The sequence below is a fragment of the Seriola aureovittata genome, chromosome 13 (assembly GCF_021018895.1).
Source record: "Seriola aureovittata isolate HTS-2021-v1 ecotype China chromosome 13, ASM2101889v1, whole genome shotgun sequence".
Taxonomy (NCBI): Eukaryota; Metazoa; Chordata; class Actinopteri; order Carangiformes; family Carangidae; genus Seriola; species Seriola aureovittata.
In genome coordinates, this window is record NC_079376.1 from 11965729 (window position 1) to 11981606 (window position 15878).

The following is a 15878-nucleotide window of genomic DNA, read 5'->3' on the forward strand; positions in this document are numbered from 1 at the left end:
ATAACAAGAGAAAGATGAGGGAGCCAGAGTTGGAGGAGCAATAGAGGAAAAATAAGATGATAGAAGAGGGGAAGAAAAATGAGAGGAAAAGAGCCGTAAGTTACTATCAGTCTGAAGCCAGTGCCAGCAGCAGGTCTTAATTAAAAGAAGATTACACTTGCCAGAGTTCATATCATATCAATTACTCTGGGAGTAAGAGAAAGAGGAGAAATAGAGGGGGAGAGAGACAAATAAAGAAGAGCGAGATGGGGAGAAAGACAAATGAAACACTTGTTCCATTTTCAGTGATTACTGTCAAAGCAATGCAAAATGACTTTGCTGGAGTGACATTTTAGACCCACTAACAGCTGAGCCTAATGATGCTGATGTCTGCTGGCTGCCTGGTCTGTCCTTCTTTCTGCCCACATTTATCTCAACAACTGTTGACCAGACTGTCCTGCATTTCATGGTGCCCTGTGGATCGTTTGTAATGATGGCCCTGATCTTTCATCCATTCGTGATTCATCATCAGCAGAAAATTTCTACTTGTACAGATGAAACTAATGATTCAGACTGCAACATATCTTAACCTAATAAACAGATTTTTTCATGGATAATAATAAGCTGGCCACATAAATGCTCCCGATGGGATTAACTCTTTTGATTTTAATGACACCATGGACTAGCACTAGCCTAACCACGGTCTACCTTAACTCAACCATACTGTAAGTGAAAGTAACTAATGTCAGATTTTTAAAAACATTGGCATTCGACTCTGAATCTATCTATCACCAATAATGATTGTTGCTGAGAATAACCAAATATTGATATAGTTATTATTGTTTATTGATAGTGGCGATACGGTTGGCTAGCTGGGTCTGGGTGATTTGACATAAAATGATACTGTATTTATGAGTTAAGTACAGACATTAAGTATGCATTCCAAATAACATGGTAAAACAGTTAAACTTGTGTCCTTCCCTTTAAATCAAATGATGTTTTTGCATACTACTAGAACAAATCCTTTAATTTTCAAATTATATTCAAATTCTCAAATATGTTATGCTGGGAGAGATTTTCTTAAAGATTAACCTATTCTTTAGACATGAGAATTAAAGTGTATTGACATGACAGTTTTGTCATGATAAACAGACTGATAATAGCCAGAGATTGTAAACTTCATTTTCAATTGATATTAACTGAGCAGCAAACTCCATGTGCTGATGAATGCCCCAGAACAAGTGATTAAATCAAACCTTGATTTGAGATTATTTAAATCATTAGTTTGTTAATTCTGTCCAACATTTTTTATATTGTGAGCTACAGTAAAAAATGCAGCCTCAAGGGGCTAGTAGTCTGAGAAATTTTCTTTTCTTTTTGTCAGTGTCTCTCTCTTTTTCTCTTTCTCTCTTTCTCTCTCCATCACTCACTCACTCACATGCACGTACGCACGCACGCACGCACGCAAACAGTAGTAATTGTAAAACCTACCACACAGCAGAAGCTGACAAATGATACAGCTCTGAGCACTCGCTTGGCCTCCCACCCTTCTCTCTTCTAATCTCTCAATGGCGGTGATTGTTTTGAAATACAGGGGTACAGAGCCAATCTAATAGGTGGCAATTAATGTCAGTTTAAGCAATAGGCCAGCATTGATATTCAAATCCAATTCTGGTAGGGTTTCATTAATCAACTGTCGAGACATGCGGCTCTCTGGCACTCCAGCTCATTACTCTGAGTTTCTATTCACATTTTTCCAGTGCTGACTCTGCGGATGACCACATCAAGCCATTTTAAAGCTCAAATATGTAATCGCTCCCTGTTTTGTCTTTGTTAACATGATGTTTTACCACATCAAAGACAATATCTCACTCAGATGTTAACATGCATAAAAGTGTTGTAGTTTAATGCTTTGTTGCTTTTGGTCTCTTGCCTTCTAAATACAAGAGTAACATAAATCCATCAAAAAAAATACTACTTGTGTCGTCTGACCCTCTACAGCTCAGATACAGGTGATGAAAGGAGAGGAAAACTACTCATTAAGGTATCATATGTCATAAAGGCAGCTTTGGACATGAATGTTACAAAGACAATTGACAGAAACCTACAGAAGATGAGTTGATCAGTTTTAATCAAAATTGCATGGACACTATCTTTGGTGTTGATCTTGTGTAAATAGGTCGCGTAAAGATATACAGTAAAGATACTCAAATACAAGTAAAAGTGATGCGACTTGGGGGCAGTTTAACAAGCTGTAAACACAACATTGACAGATTATCACCGTATAAAGTTGTTTGGTGACTGCGTAAGCTAACAAATTCCTATTCACATCCTGCAGATCTGACTCTTTAGCTGCTAAACGCGCCTCTATGCTTGCCAGCTAGTTGCTAACTTTGTCTATGTGTTGTTTGGGGTTGGGCAGGTCGCGAACAGTGAGTTTTAAAGAAAAACAGCTGTTGAGAGGTGGTGAGAGTGAATCAAAACAGTGAAACTGCAAGCCCCTTCACATTACATATTGCCATTTCGTCCAGTGTTAATATAAAAATATTGACTAGTGCAGCTTTAAAACCTGTTTCACTAAATGCTGGAGTTTTTTGCTCTTTTGGTCTTTGTTTCAGCGATCAACTTCAGAAATTGACTACAGAAATAAACCTTAAGTTATCGTAAAAGTAACAAAGTGTTCATATCATGTAAAAACATTAATAAGAGCAGCTTTAATACTAGTAACAAGCACAACAGTGTCTATTTCCCAAAGAATCCACAAGGAACATTAAAGTTTAATTTCTGATTCTTCTAATGTCAAAAATATGTGTGCGATATCTGTTGTGATACATGTATTTCAGACTTGGAGTGATGTGTGGGGTAGTGCCAGCTGTCAGCTTTGATAACGTTCATATATACAGTGATTGCTTGGATCTTGTAACATATTGATGCTGCTTTTGTGCATGATTAGAGGCAAAACTTTCTACCTATAAATTAAAAATTAAAAGGGGGAAATCTTCATAATAGGCTCATAATGATGAACATGATCTTGTGGTATATTTTGGAGAACGAGAGGAAGTGTAATTTCAATTACAGCATTATGATCCAGCGGAGGAATTACAGCTGGGCACACTGATTTTTGCTATCTCCTCCCGTCACACTGTGTTGGATACACAGGCTGTCACCAAGACGTTCTTATCAGTTGGTGCCACACATATAAGAGAGCAGCATCAAGGAAAATTAATATGCAAATTCTTACTATCATATCTTAAGGAGATTGACCCAGTACAGGAGGAAGAGGAGGGATATTGTTTCTCACCTCATGGCAATTCAGGGACTTAGTGCTGCCTCTTTTTGTCTTTTGACCTTGTATGTGTGGAAGTATCTTTTAACTGAGTAAAAAGGTAAAAATGACCAGTTAACACACATTTAAATCCTGTCTCAGCTAACAAATGGTCAATTAACTCCCATATAATGCAAGTATTTAATGTAATAAAACAATAACAACAACAAAAAAAACTAAGCTTGTAGAGCTTGTTTCAATTATTGATCAGGAGGATTTGTTGAATTGAGTGCACAGTGTATAAAAAGTGAAAAATATGTCAGTTTTTCTTAGACACCCTCATTTTGTTTTATTTTGCTGGAGATTTTGCCTCTACACTGGACAATAAATGAAGGCTAAATCCCATGAGGTGCAATTACTGAAAACTTGGTTCACGGAGGAGAGCAGAAAACTCCACTCCTTTTAAAACACGGTTTTATTTTGGGGCTGGAAAAAAACAAGAAAAGAAACAAATTAGATTTTCTAACCTCATTAAAGAGGATTTTCAAATCAAGACACCAGAGATAACAACCCCCTTGAAGAAAGCTGATTCTAAAGCTGTACAACAGTTTTCAGAGTCGAGGAGAGCCCAAGCAAGTTGATCAATGCACAAAATGCAGGTGGGAGCACTAACTGGTTGGATACTCTTCCTTGATGATTTGATATTGCTTTGCAGATGACAAGAAGCGTTGCATTAATGAGCTGCTTTGTTGGGAAATCAAACCTTGACGGCAAAAAAAAGCTAACATGGATTTAAAATAGTTTCTGTTTCCTACCAACTCGTAAAAGACATTGTTGTTGTTTTTCTATATTTTTTTCTTATTGTCACCAAATACAATGAAAACACCAAAACCCATATGTTATTAAAGTGCTATTCTATCTTGAAATACTGTCTGAATTCCCTGTTCCTTAGTCCAGTGTCTACTGGGCCCTACTGCAGATGTGAATGTTTAAAAATATCATAAATACATATATCCATTTTTACAAATGGCTTCCTAAAACAGCAGGGCCTTGTAGTATTTAGCAAATGTTACTAAAAGAGGAGTAAATACATCAGTTTGTTTGGGACTATTTTTGACTGCGGATTATTACACAGTTGGTGCTCTATTGAGTATGGGATTGACTCAAAATAAACTACAATGTCCATATTCATTATCATTCCACCCAGTACAACAGCATGGCTCATTAATGTGTCTATAATAGTTTTTGGACAACAATGGAGCTTTATGGCACAGAAGAATAAGCTATATTGGGAATTGGCTATACAAACAATACATTAGCAGTTCATTGTTGTTTTTTTTTATCTTGCCATAGGTTTGTTGACAATAATAAAAATGCAGAATATCACCAAAATTATCTTTTAATCAATACATTTTTTGAATCAAAAGAACTGACCAAGAATGAGTGAAAAGTTAGAAAGTTGGCCTCCCTATAGATATCTCAAAACTAATTTCATATATCTACATTGTAGATCATGTACTGAAATGGAAACCAGTGGCTGACTGGAATATAAGAATAACATTTTTTTATCATAAATGTGTAGTAAGCTAAGGAATTTGTGTATGAGCAGAAAACACCAAATTCTTTGACACTGAGTTTAAAATTTCTTTTTACAATTCAGGCTGATTTTCTGCTCCAGATAGAATCAGGAGTTAATAATTATCTGTCTGGTTTAACTGTGCTGCAGCTCTCCTGTGTGTAATTTGCACTTTTCACTGAAAAGTTATGATTAACAACTGTAGTGTTAATGGCATTAATTAGTGCACTGCAGACGGGCCTTGTTGCTGCTCTACACATATACAATGGTACACTCACATAGAGCAACACATTAACACACAAGACACAAAGGGCTTCCTCACACACGTCTCTCACTTACCACCAGGGCTGTTATTCATCAACATCTTTCACACTGGTAAACATAGCTGAAGAAGCCATTATTTGCTATTTGGTTATTCTTTTGGGAATCAGTGACTTCAAAACAACAATAAATGCCTCTCTGTCTCCGGTTTCTATGACTACTCTGTTCACCAACCACACACTCCTTACTTTCATCTACCCCTTGTTTTAGATTTAGATGTCAGCTGCACAAACAATTACTGGTCTGATATGGCCAATGCATGATAAACTGAGCAGCTAAAATGCATTGATCCTGGATCAATTAATATTGATTATCTTAATGCTTTTATATGGAGGCTTGGCCAAGAAAGAACCGATCAGAAGCCCCAGAGATTAGATTGAGCCTCTGTTTCATAAATAAACATAAATAATTCAGACTGATTATGACAGGCGGTAGATTAATGCATCTGAATAGAAATGAACCAAGGTAAACCAAGCAGCCACTCAGCGGGAAACAAAGAGGAGGGCTGCAACTAGCACTCATATTTCATTATTGATTATCCTATTGATCAAACTTTCAATTGAGAAATAATTTTAGTCTATAAATTATGAAAAATAATGACAAATGCCCATCACAGGTTTTAAAATAGCTTGTTTATTCTGATCAATAGTCAGTTCTGAACTTTAAAAATACACAGCATGTTTCCCTTGAGGCACTGCAGGAAAAACTGAATCTTAATGCTTTCAAATATGCTTGTTTTAACAGATATATAATTCTTTTGTTCTTTATTTGTATGATGTATGTTTTGTTTTTATACATCTCGCTGAGCTGTTCTACTATGTCTTCATCAATATTTTTTTGTTTTTTTTGTTATATTTTTTTAAATTGTATATATATATATATATACACTGTATATATACATATATATATATATATATATATAATATATATATATATATATATATAGTTTATGTACTCAGATATCACTTGATTTGAATAGGATTTACCACATTAAATAAAGGATGGAAAAAAACATAAAAAAACAAGTTACTTACATTACCATATGAAACTAAAATTAAGGGTATCTAAGAAGCAGTTAGATTTTCAGCTTTCCACTTAACACCTCAGATTTTAGATTTAACATCACTGATAACTCCTCAGTCATATGATGGAAGGGCAAATGGGAGACAGACAATACCAGTACCAGTGTAACATCACCTACTTTAGGCTATAACATTATCTCAGCTAAAACCTTGTTATGTCTCATTAGTTATAAACCACGTTTCTTAAGCATCCAACCATTAAACCATTTCCTCTATAAAGTTTGATCTTACACTCAGATTTTTATTGAACGTGATAGAAGATTACAAAAATTTTAAGCAATTCACATAAGGACTGTGTTAAGTGGTAACAGCTGCTGATGAAGTGGAAATTGTCCTTATTAGGAGGGCAGTCACTGAGTAAGACCTTGATTTCCTGGCAGTTCCAGGGCGGCTGTTAGTTAGCTGACCCTGCCAAATACTCACTCTCATGAGGATTTAGAGAAACAATGGCTTTCAGCACCATGGACAGCTCCTTCACAAATGAAGAACTATAGCACAGCATCTTGTTTAAAATAAGATTAAATACTATACATAAATAACCCATATTATATGAATAACCTATTGCACAATCATAGGTATTAGTACAATTTGTATCTTACATTATTAGTAGTTAATTACAATTTATTACAGACTGTTCAGTCTGAATCTTTCAGGTTTCATATATTCTAATGCAGTCTGTATGGTATATTTTGGGCACCACAGAAAAAAAGGCTACCTGACTAACAATTGTATGCAAATATGTATGTCCTTTCTGCTTGAATCAGCACTGTCTCAGAAAGGGCTCAATGATTAATTTGAACTCTCACTAAAAAGTCTCACAGACACCAATCTATAACTAGTCCAATACCTGCACTGCCAAAGCTATATTTCAGCACGGTGAATTCTTTTTTTTTTTTTTTTTAAAGACAGATAATGTATAATTCTGCCAATGCAAACAGCTTCCTCTGCAGCATGGTTTATCTATAGATCAGATCCACACTGACTGCAGCTTCTCCAATGTCATCACAATGTGCATCTTGTCAGTTCTTCCAGGCGTTCATCTCTTGCTTTGCTCTTTATGAAATAGTTTTATTCTTTGCCTCTTTTTTCAGTTGACCTTGCCAGTTCAGGCCTCTCAGAACTTTTAATTAGGTCTCTGATTTGATTGGAGCTGCCTTTGTCACTGCTTGCCTGCCTGGGATGTCTTCTACAAAGGAACATATTCCCCCCTTGAAATGCCATTGCATGACATGGCATCAAAAGAAATGGCAATCCCAATGAGGCCTGTCTGCAAAAAAGATTCCATACTGTCTCTAGCCATGAAGACCGATTGGCTTCACCAAGGTTCTCTGCTAGATGGACAATCCCTTTGAAAAGCCAACAGTATAACATGACTCAAATACATTGATGTGTGTGTCTACTGTATGAGGGAAGACATTGTAAACTTCCAGTCTGTTCATGGTACGGCAAAGCAAGAAGGTTTACAATGGAACATAATAAATAATGGGCAGCAAATACTGCAAGACGGATGGTGTTGTAAATGGCTGTCGTCTGAATGTACAGTACTGTGTTTCATGTCAGGGTTGACTTATTAGAATTTTCATGCCTCACTGCTCCACCAGCATGCAGGAGTTTACAGAAAAATCCATCCAGAAAATCGCCACTGTTGTCTTCACCACAATTGCCATCATTGTGGTCAGCTTCTTGCCAGGTTAGGATTCCAACAGTGTCAATCTTTCAGGAGGTTTTAACCGGCAGCCGAATTTGGTGTCCTCCTCTCCATAACAGATGGACCAGGGGATTAAAACAGGTAGAAACACTGAATAAAGCAGATTCATGTTAAAAATAAGTATTTCACCAACACTGTTTGGCAGACACAGCACGTCTTGGAGGGGCTGTGAGCCGAGCTGTTGCTGATGTTTGCTTGGCTTGTTTCTCATATAACTTAAGATCCAGACCTCCGATGATAAAAATCCTTCATCTGGTCAAAATACATATTTGAAAATGATCAAGATCTAAAAAATGTATCATAAAAGTGTGGCTAAAAGCTGGATAAAAAAATTCAATCTCAATTTCGATTGTGGTGGGCAACCACAACCCTGACACATGCGCAAAGGGGATATTACACCATTGAAAGGTGACCAAATGAAACTGACCACTATCTTGATTAAAATCATTGGATAATGCTTGATTTGAAAATTACTGGGAATATTTGGCATAATGTAAGTACACAACAAAACAAAATATATAACATAGGTCTACATTTTACATATTATAACTTTTTTTTTTTGCAGTTTTTAATAGAAATGGTCAGGAATAATGAAATAGAAAAATCATCAAACTACAGAAATGCATTTTACCTCACTATTTAGCTCACCATGGGTCAATATTCTACCAACTGACTGGTGGTTCTGTAATAACTTCACACAGTCTAATTCCATCACAGTGTGTGTGCTGGGCAGACGAGCCCTGTGGATCAAACTTCTGATGAGATTACGATCCACTTTAATCAAGATAGTGTAAATCATAAGGATGGACCTCGCTGTGGAGCCGGCTCATCTTCTGCACTGATTCTGGCTGATAAGTCCTAAAGCTGAGGCGGCAAGGGGGGAAAACTCTCTGGGAACCTCTCAACCTGAAGTGATTGGACAGCTGCTGCTGAGGTGACCAGAACACCAGTTAGCTATAATCGTTTTCTAACAGGGTTGCATCGCAGAAAAGACCAATTACTTTGGACATTGATTGCACTCCCTGTCTTTGATCATGTAATTGCTTTGAGAGAGACAAGAGTGGTTATACTACTAAACAGGTGTGTTCAAAAGAGATTATAGCAGAGTTCTCATTTCTTAGAAAAGAGACAGAGGGAGAGAGAAAGATTGAATGTCATTATCACTCTTAAACTTTCTGGTATGAACAAGACCATAGTTTATCATCATGTCAGTTATTATGATCAGTGTATCTGAGGATCTGAAGCTTGAGTTTTTATTGATATTTTGTATTTTTATCTGCCTCTCGACCTCGAAAGTCTGGCACTTTTCCAGTTATTTTCTCTTTCAACAGAGGCCAAGACCTCTCAGCATGGTTCCTCATACTCAATACAATACAGTAATTAAATTATATTTCAATATGTGGGCGCTGATCACATTACACTACACTCATTTGGCAGATTCTTTTGTCTATCTGCAGTGAGTATCGCCAATGTAAAGTGGGCACATGCAGTGCTATTGTTTGTGATTGGCAGTTGGTCTCCTCTCCTGGTTTAATCATCAGCAAAAAGTGAAGAGTAACTGCGTTAGAAAATGTAACTCCGTATCCTAGAAATTGTGTTTATACCAGAGACTGGGTTTGCACCTTTAGTGCTGCGTGTGGTTTGGTTTTAGAAACAAAACCGTGATTTTGCTAAATGTCAGCAAGATAAACATGTCTCATGCTACAAGTCACTGTTGCTGTATTTGATATTAAACTGACACCACAATTATAAATTATCCCTGGAATAATTTAGTAAGCAATGCCCTATCACCAGGCTTAAAATTTTGTTTAGTTTACTGCTAACGGCAAGCTGGTGCCACAGGTTACGCCTTGGTGAAATCTGTTAACACAATCATCAGTTTAAATGTGCTCATTTTTCAATTATGCGTCAATTGGATGATTTCGGAAACTCTAGTGCAAAGTTTTGTAAAATTGCTACAGCTCTAATTTACACTTCTGACTGGCGTCTTCTCCTTAAAACAGCAAATGAGACTCTTGGGGTTTGTAATGTTTAGAACCATCCACCAAACACAGACTTTCTCTGAAAAAAGGTTGAAATACTGAAAATGATTAACATCACATAAACTTATATCATTAAACTGTCCAGGAAATTCCTGAGGATATAATTAGAAGAGAAAATTTAAAGGGTATTTACAATGGGTAAAAAATACTTTAACTCTAGGTGTATTGGTCTTTTCTTGTTGGTTTTATAGTATTTCCTCTTGGATTTAACTGAAACCATAACAAAGTGCTCAGGAAACAGTTGCTGCCAAGGCAACAACTTTTTTTTGGCTGTCCTTGTTTAACAACTGGTGTAACCTGAGAGGGAAAGAAGAAGAGTTTCATACAAAAGCAAACTGTAAGTAATGGTTTCCTAGTAACTACAGGACTTGAATAAATGATTCCAGGTCAAGCTTTAGGTCACAAGCTGTTGAGCTCTATATGTGTGTGTGTGTGTGTGTGTGTGTGTGTGTGTGTGGTGTGTGTGTGTGTGTGTGTGTGTATGTGTGTGTGTGTGTGTGTATGTGTGTGTGTGAGTGTATGTGTGCGTGCAAGCATGTACAAGTATGTGGATAAGTTCACAAATCCCCAACACCTCCTTACATCTATTATAAGAGTCTTAGTGAGAGCTCCCTGGTACTTTAGACACCATTAGGCTTCTGCACTTCTTGTTAATATCAATAGCAACAACCACAGCAGTCAGAAAATGCTCAGAGAGAGAGAAAGAGAGGCTGAAATGTGGTCAGACACACAGTGATGAAGCCTGAAGGCTGGAGAAGCCCGAAGGATAGCCGTTTAAATTTGTAACACTTACTATGTGGTGGAGGAAGTAGTCACATCATTTGCTTCAGTAAAAATAGTAACACCACAACAGAAAAATCCTCCATTGCAAGTGAATGCCCTAAATCTAAAGTTGTACTGAAGTAAAAGAACAGTAAAATAAAACCAAAAAAAAGTAGAGTATTATCAGCAAAATGTAATGGAAGTTTTGGTGTATAAAAGTGTGTAAATCCACAAATGTAAGACATGTTGTTGGGAAAGTACATATAGTAACTATAGCTATTTATCTCCAGTCAAAACGTTCCTTCCTTTGTATTGCCAGAGAAAATCATCTCTGGACAAAGTCAGAGTTGTTATGGATGTTTCCTTGCACCATCTCTTTACAGAATAAGATATGATTTTGATCATATCAGATGACATTTGTGTTTGATATATTAGTTCCAGTAATGCAAATTCAAAACTGCAAACACCTCAGCGGGAGTCTCTTACCGTCCTGTGCATCTTGTCCTCCAAATCCTGGTTGATCCGCTGTAGAGCTGCATAGCTACTCTGGATCCTGAAAGAACAGAAGAGAAAAGAGTTGTGCCCTGTAAAAATGCAAATCACAACATATGATGACTAAAGAGTGTTTTACTGGCCATAAGCCTGAATAAGCACCAGTAATCTCCGCATAAACTCAGACGGAGAAATAAATAAATTACTAGATCAGGGCACTGACGGAGAATCTTGGAGGGGATTTGCAGGATATTTTAAGTAGTGACTGAGATTTGAAGATCACTCAGGATAAAAATCCGCTGAGCTAAAACACAGTAAAAAAAAAGGGCTGATGATATGTTTAAGTGCCACAGCAGGAGACAGTAAGGAAAAAATATTATGTGATCATAAAAAAAAGTTTTTAATCCTTAAATATTTTATGAAAAGAAATCAGTAAACATGCAGAAGCAGACACATAGCACGGACATGGCAGCTTTTTAAGCTTTTTTGTGTCTTTTTCTTTTTAAATTCTCCCTCTTGCTTTTGTGATTCTTCATAACTTCCTCTCTGCTTTTATTTCTCTCGCCTCTGTTGCTCTTTGGTAAACTTCCAGTGCATTAGTAACTGTCTGTTTGTTAACTTGTTCCTGTTATTTCATCATGCTACATCTCTGTTAGGTGTCACATTTTCACATTAGCTCTTGCGCCTAAGAGAGTGTTGATAAAGCAGCATTTTTGACTCCATTACTCAGACTGACATGGAGATTGTGGGTAATGGAGATAAAACCCAAAGACAAATCATGAAACAAAGAGCTGAAAGAGATTTGAGAAGGTAAAGACAGAGTGTAAATGAAAATGAAGACGTATCATTGGGAGAGAGTGGTTCACTGATTGGTGGAGAGCAAAACCGGACATTATGAGAGGCAACACTGAGTGCTGGTACTGATTTAAGAGGAGCTCCTTTGCTGAGCTGAGTCTGTCAGGCAGCACTTCCTGTCTAACAACAAGCTCTACCAATCTTGCAGATGGTTAAAATAAGGGAGAGGGCAGGGGCTGGTCTCTGCCAATCATAACAAAAAAAAAGAAAAAAAGATGGGATTTGTGCAGAGCCTGAGAGGATCAGACTCCCCTGCACAGATTTAAACGTGGACCATACCGTCTGCTTTCCAAGTTTCCAAGTTTCTGGCCAGAGACGAGCTTCAAGGAAGAGTTTCAATTCTATTTAAACAGCTTATTTATCACATTTATTTATACCATGGCCACAGAGAACGTTCTCTTCTGTCTGACCAGAAGGTTTGCAATATTTGTAGATAATCTCCTCGCTCTGAGGTTATCATCACGCTAAATTAAAACTTATAGCTGGAGGGCCACTCATCTATTTGTTACGAAGCTACAGCTCCTTCTCCTTGTTCGAATAATAAATGAAGACTTGTTCCAAAGTTGTCATAGATAGCGCCAAAACAATACTTTCATTTAAAAAGCGAACTGCCTTAAAGTATGAATGAATACATTGCTGGCATGATTCACTCCATCCCATGCAGTGAAAAGGAGCATGATGATAATAATGCATTATTTTTCAGTAACAACAGGGCTTGTTTTGATTATGGATTACTATGCGGCCGAACCTCCCACATACTATCTAGCTTGTTCATACGAAAATGATCTTCATTGGGGAAATGTAACCATCATCATACAAGGTTCATATACAAACACATGTACATTGATGCTCATTCGATTATTTAATCAGTGGACCACAGAAAGTAAGTCAGTTGGTGCAGAAAATTAGGTACGGTCATGCAGTCAAAAGGCACATAATGATACTGATACTATACTCAACTATTACTTAATTAGGAATAATTAGTTATTTTCATTTATGTGCATAGGGAAATTACAATATGGTTAAGGTTAGAGAAAGATGATGATTATGGAAAATTAACTATGGTCAAGGTGTGATTAAGGTTAGGCAAGTAAAACACATAGTGAAGGTTAGGGAGAGATCAAAGTTAGATCATAGATAATCTGGGCAGCAGATGCATACAATATAAAAGATAAAAAGACAATCAGCCCACAGAGTTGTACATATGTGCACACACACACCTGCGTAGTTTCTCTGTAAATTTCTCCAGTTCCTCCTGGGCCCGGCGCAGCTCTGTCTCGAGGTACTGCCGAGTAGAGTCGAACTCCGTTTCCACCATCTCTAGTTTGTGGGTGGTGTACGACAGGCGCTTACGGAGGTCATCCTTGTGGTCGTGGAAAGAGCTGAACAGGCAGCAGGGAGAGTTTAGTGAACAGGATTCCCACAAGACACAGTCACAACGATGATGTACATTCACTGGTGTCAAAGTTTGTCAGACTCGTAGAGCCAAGCAGAGAGGGGGAGAGAGAGAGAGAGAGAGAGAGAGAGAGAGAGAGAGAGAGAGAACGGAGACAGATATGAGCAGAAAAGGCAATAGAGTAAGTAAGTGTGCATGTGTTTGTGTGAGAGGGAGGGAAAGGGATGAAGTGTTGCCGGAGTGTAATTCAGTTTGGAGCGAGAGAGTTCCGAGGCGGGGGGAAGGCAGGGAGGCCAATGGGGAGGAGGAGATGGATGGAGGAGGAATACTAATCATTTCCCATTCACAGGGAGGGAGCAGGGCTGGGAAAGGAGCTCCCATCGGTGTAATGGTGAATTCCCTTATACACAACCCTTCTTATCGAATCTCTGAAAGAAAAGGAAAGGATTTTTGCCCCCAGACACAGACCACGGGTGACTCATAGGAGGTGAAAATATAGAATGGTTTTGTGTTTGATCAAGCTTTAAAAGAGGGTGAAAGAGCAAAGAAAAAGCATGAGAGAGAGTGAGCGAGAGGCCAGAATACCACAGTTTCAACACCACCACCATCAACAACAACGACATAAGAAGTAGGGAGCAATATTTCGACCGTGTGTTTGATGCAGGTTTGAGCGCGGGGGATGAAAACACACCGACAGGCTTGACTGAGGGAATGGATGTGGTAATGAAAGGCTAGAGATGGGGAGCAAGGGCAGTGTGTGCGCTCAGAGGGATTTAGCATTTTGCCAGACTGATGGAAACTTGGCTCACAGGGAGGTTCGACGGCTCAGCGCTGCCATCCAGCAGGCACAATGAGAGCACCTCCAAGTTCACCTCGGCCCAGAGCCTCAATTAGGAAGCTGGCACTAAAGGAGGAGAAAATTGTGTCCAAAGAAAGACTTATAGACTCTGTTGTATCAATACATGTGAGAGCCAATGGAGTTACCTTAATTTTTAAGTACTTGGTTTAAGATCTCCACTAATTAAGCATAAATCAAGCAGAAAGCAATCAGTATATAACTAGCCAAGCAAAAATAAACCCATAGACGTGGACCCTAACATAAGAATTGTAGATAAACATATGGCCCTGTGCAAAAACAGCATGTTAACTATTTTAAACAATAGATCAAAAATTTGAAAAATACGCTTATTTGACTTCTATGTGAGAATGCAGTGAGGAGACCAGTGTTATCATTAAATTTGGGATTCACTTTCCTGCTGAGGGTTAGATGAGAAGAGTGATACCTCTCTCATATCTGTGCGTCAAGAACAGAGCTGGAGCCAGAAGCTTAGCTTAGCAAAAAGACAGGAAGCAGGGGGAAACAGCTTGCTTGGCAGTGGCACTTGTTAAGTAACACTTTATATTTCGCTTATTTAACTTGTACCAGAACACAAACGGAAAACAGCAGTTTGTGGTTTTATGAGTTGAAACTATTTGTTGGCAAAGAACAACAGGGAGCAGCGCAGAGTTGTACCAGTGTGCTGGGCGTCGAAATATGTACTACGTTCTTCAGTCTTTATGCTAAGCTAAGCTAATTGCTTAGCAATAACATTTTATACCCATACATTGAACAGTTTAATGCATCCAACATGCTGAGGCTGGCAGCTGCAGCACACTCCACTTGCCTGATGTTACAACAAAACAAAATCTTTACAACCTCTCTGCTGTCTAACAGCTGCAAGTGACGTTGTAAAATCACATAGCAAGGAGCCAGAGAGTTTTGTAAGTACATGTGAAAATTGCTCTGGGCTCTTATCAGTAAGTAATGCTGGTTTAATTAAGTCTGAGAACACAGCCATTGATTTTTAGGGTATTACATTTTTTTGATGGCATCCAGTTAACTTTAATGTAGATGTCAGCTGATACATGATCAAGATATATGAAGGTGAATGATGAGAACGAATACATGCCACATTATGTTTTTAATGGCTTTTTAATGGTCATGACCTCCCAATGAGAATCCATTTCCATTAGTCAAAATGAATGAAATGAATTCCCCAATAAGACTGACTCATCTTACCTTCTTTTCTGATGTTTGCAACCATTTCTCTGGGTTTTGAGGGCAGTTTTGCCAATATATATCTTTTTCATATTTTTCGCTCTGCTTCGGCTCTCATGTGTGTATCGTTGTTGCCTCTGTTGCTGGATGGCTGAATGTTGAAGCCAAGTTTGAACTCTAACCACAAACCAACAGTCAAAGCTCTAAGTCTTGCCTGGGGAGGCAGATAGGAGTTGGCTATCTGTGATGACCCTGGCAAGAGAGCAGAGAGAAACAGCTTTGAAGTCCCACAGATTTAGCAGCACATTTAGTTCTGTTGACTCCAAAGAAAAAAAAAGCAGCAATTTTGTGTGCATTCAGAA

General features: G+C 38.0%; 1 protein-coding gene across 1 annotated transcript in view; it reads right to left on the minus strand.

The window, feature by feature from the left end:
• The window catches only part of LOC130179881 (brain-enriched guanylate kinase-associated protein), a 54626-nt gene that overhangs the window by 26736 nt on the left and 12012 nt on the right, over positions 1–15878 (minus strand). Inside the window, exons 2-4 of the mRNA XM_056392998.1 lie at positions 15538–15768; positions 13303–13464; positions 11222–11288 (exon numbers count right to left, since the gene is read on the minus strand). Coding sequence (XP_056248973.1) covers positions 11222–11288; positions 13303–13464; positions 15538–15608 — 300 coding nt within the window. The 5' untranslated portion in view covers positions 15609–15768. The remainder of the gene's footprint in view (positions 1–11221; positions 11289–13302; positions 13465–15537; positions 15769–15878) is intronic.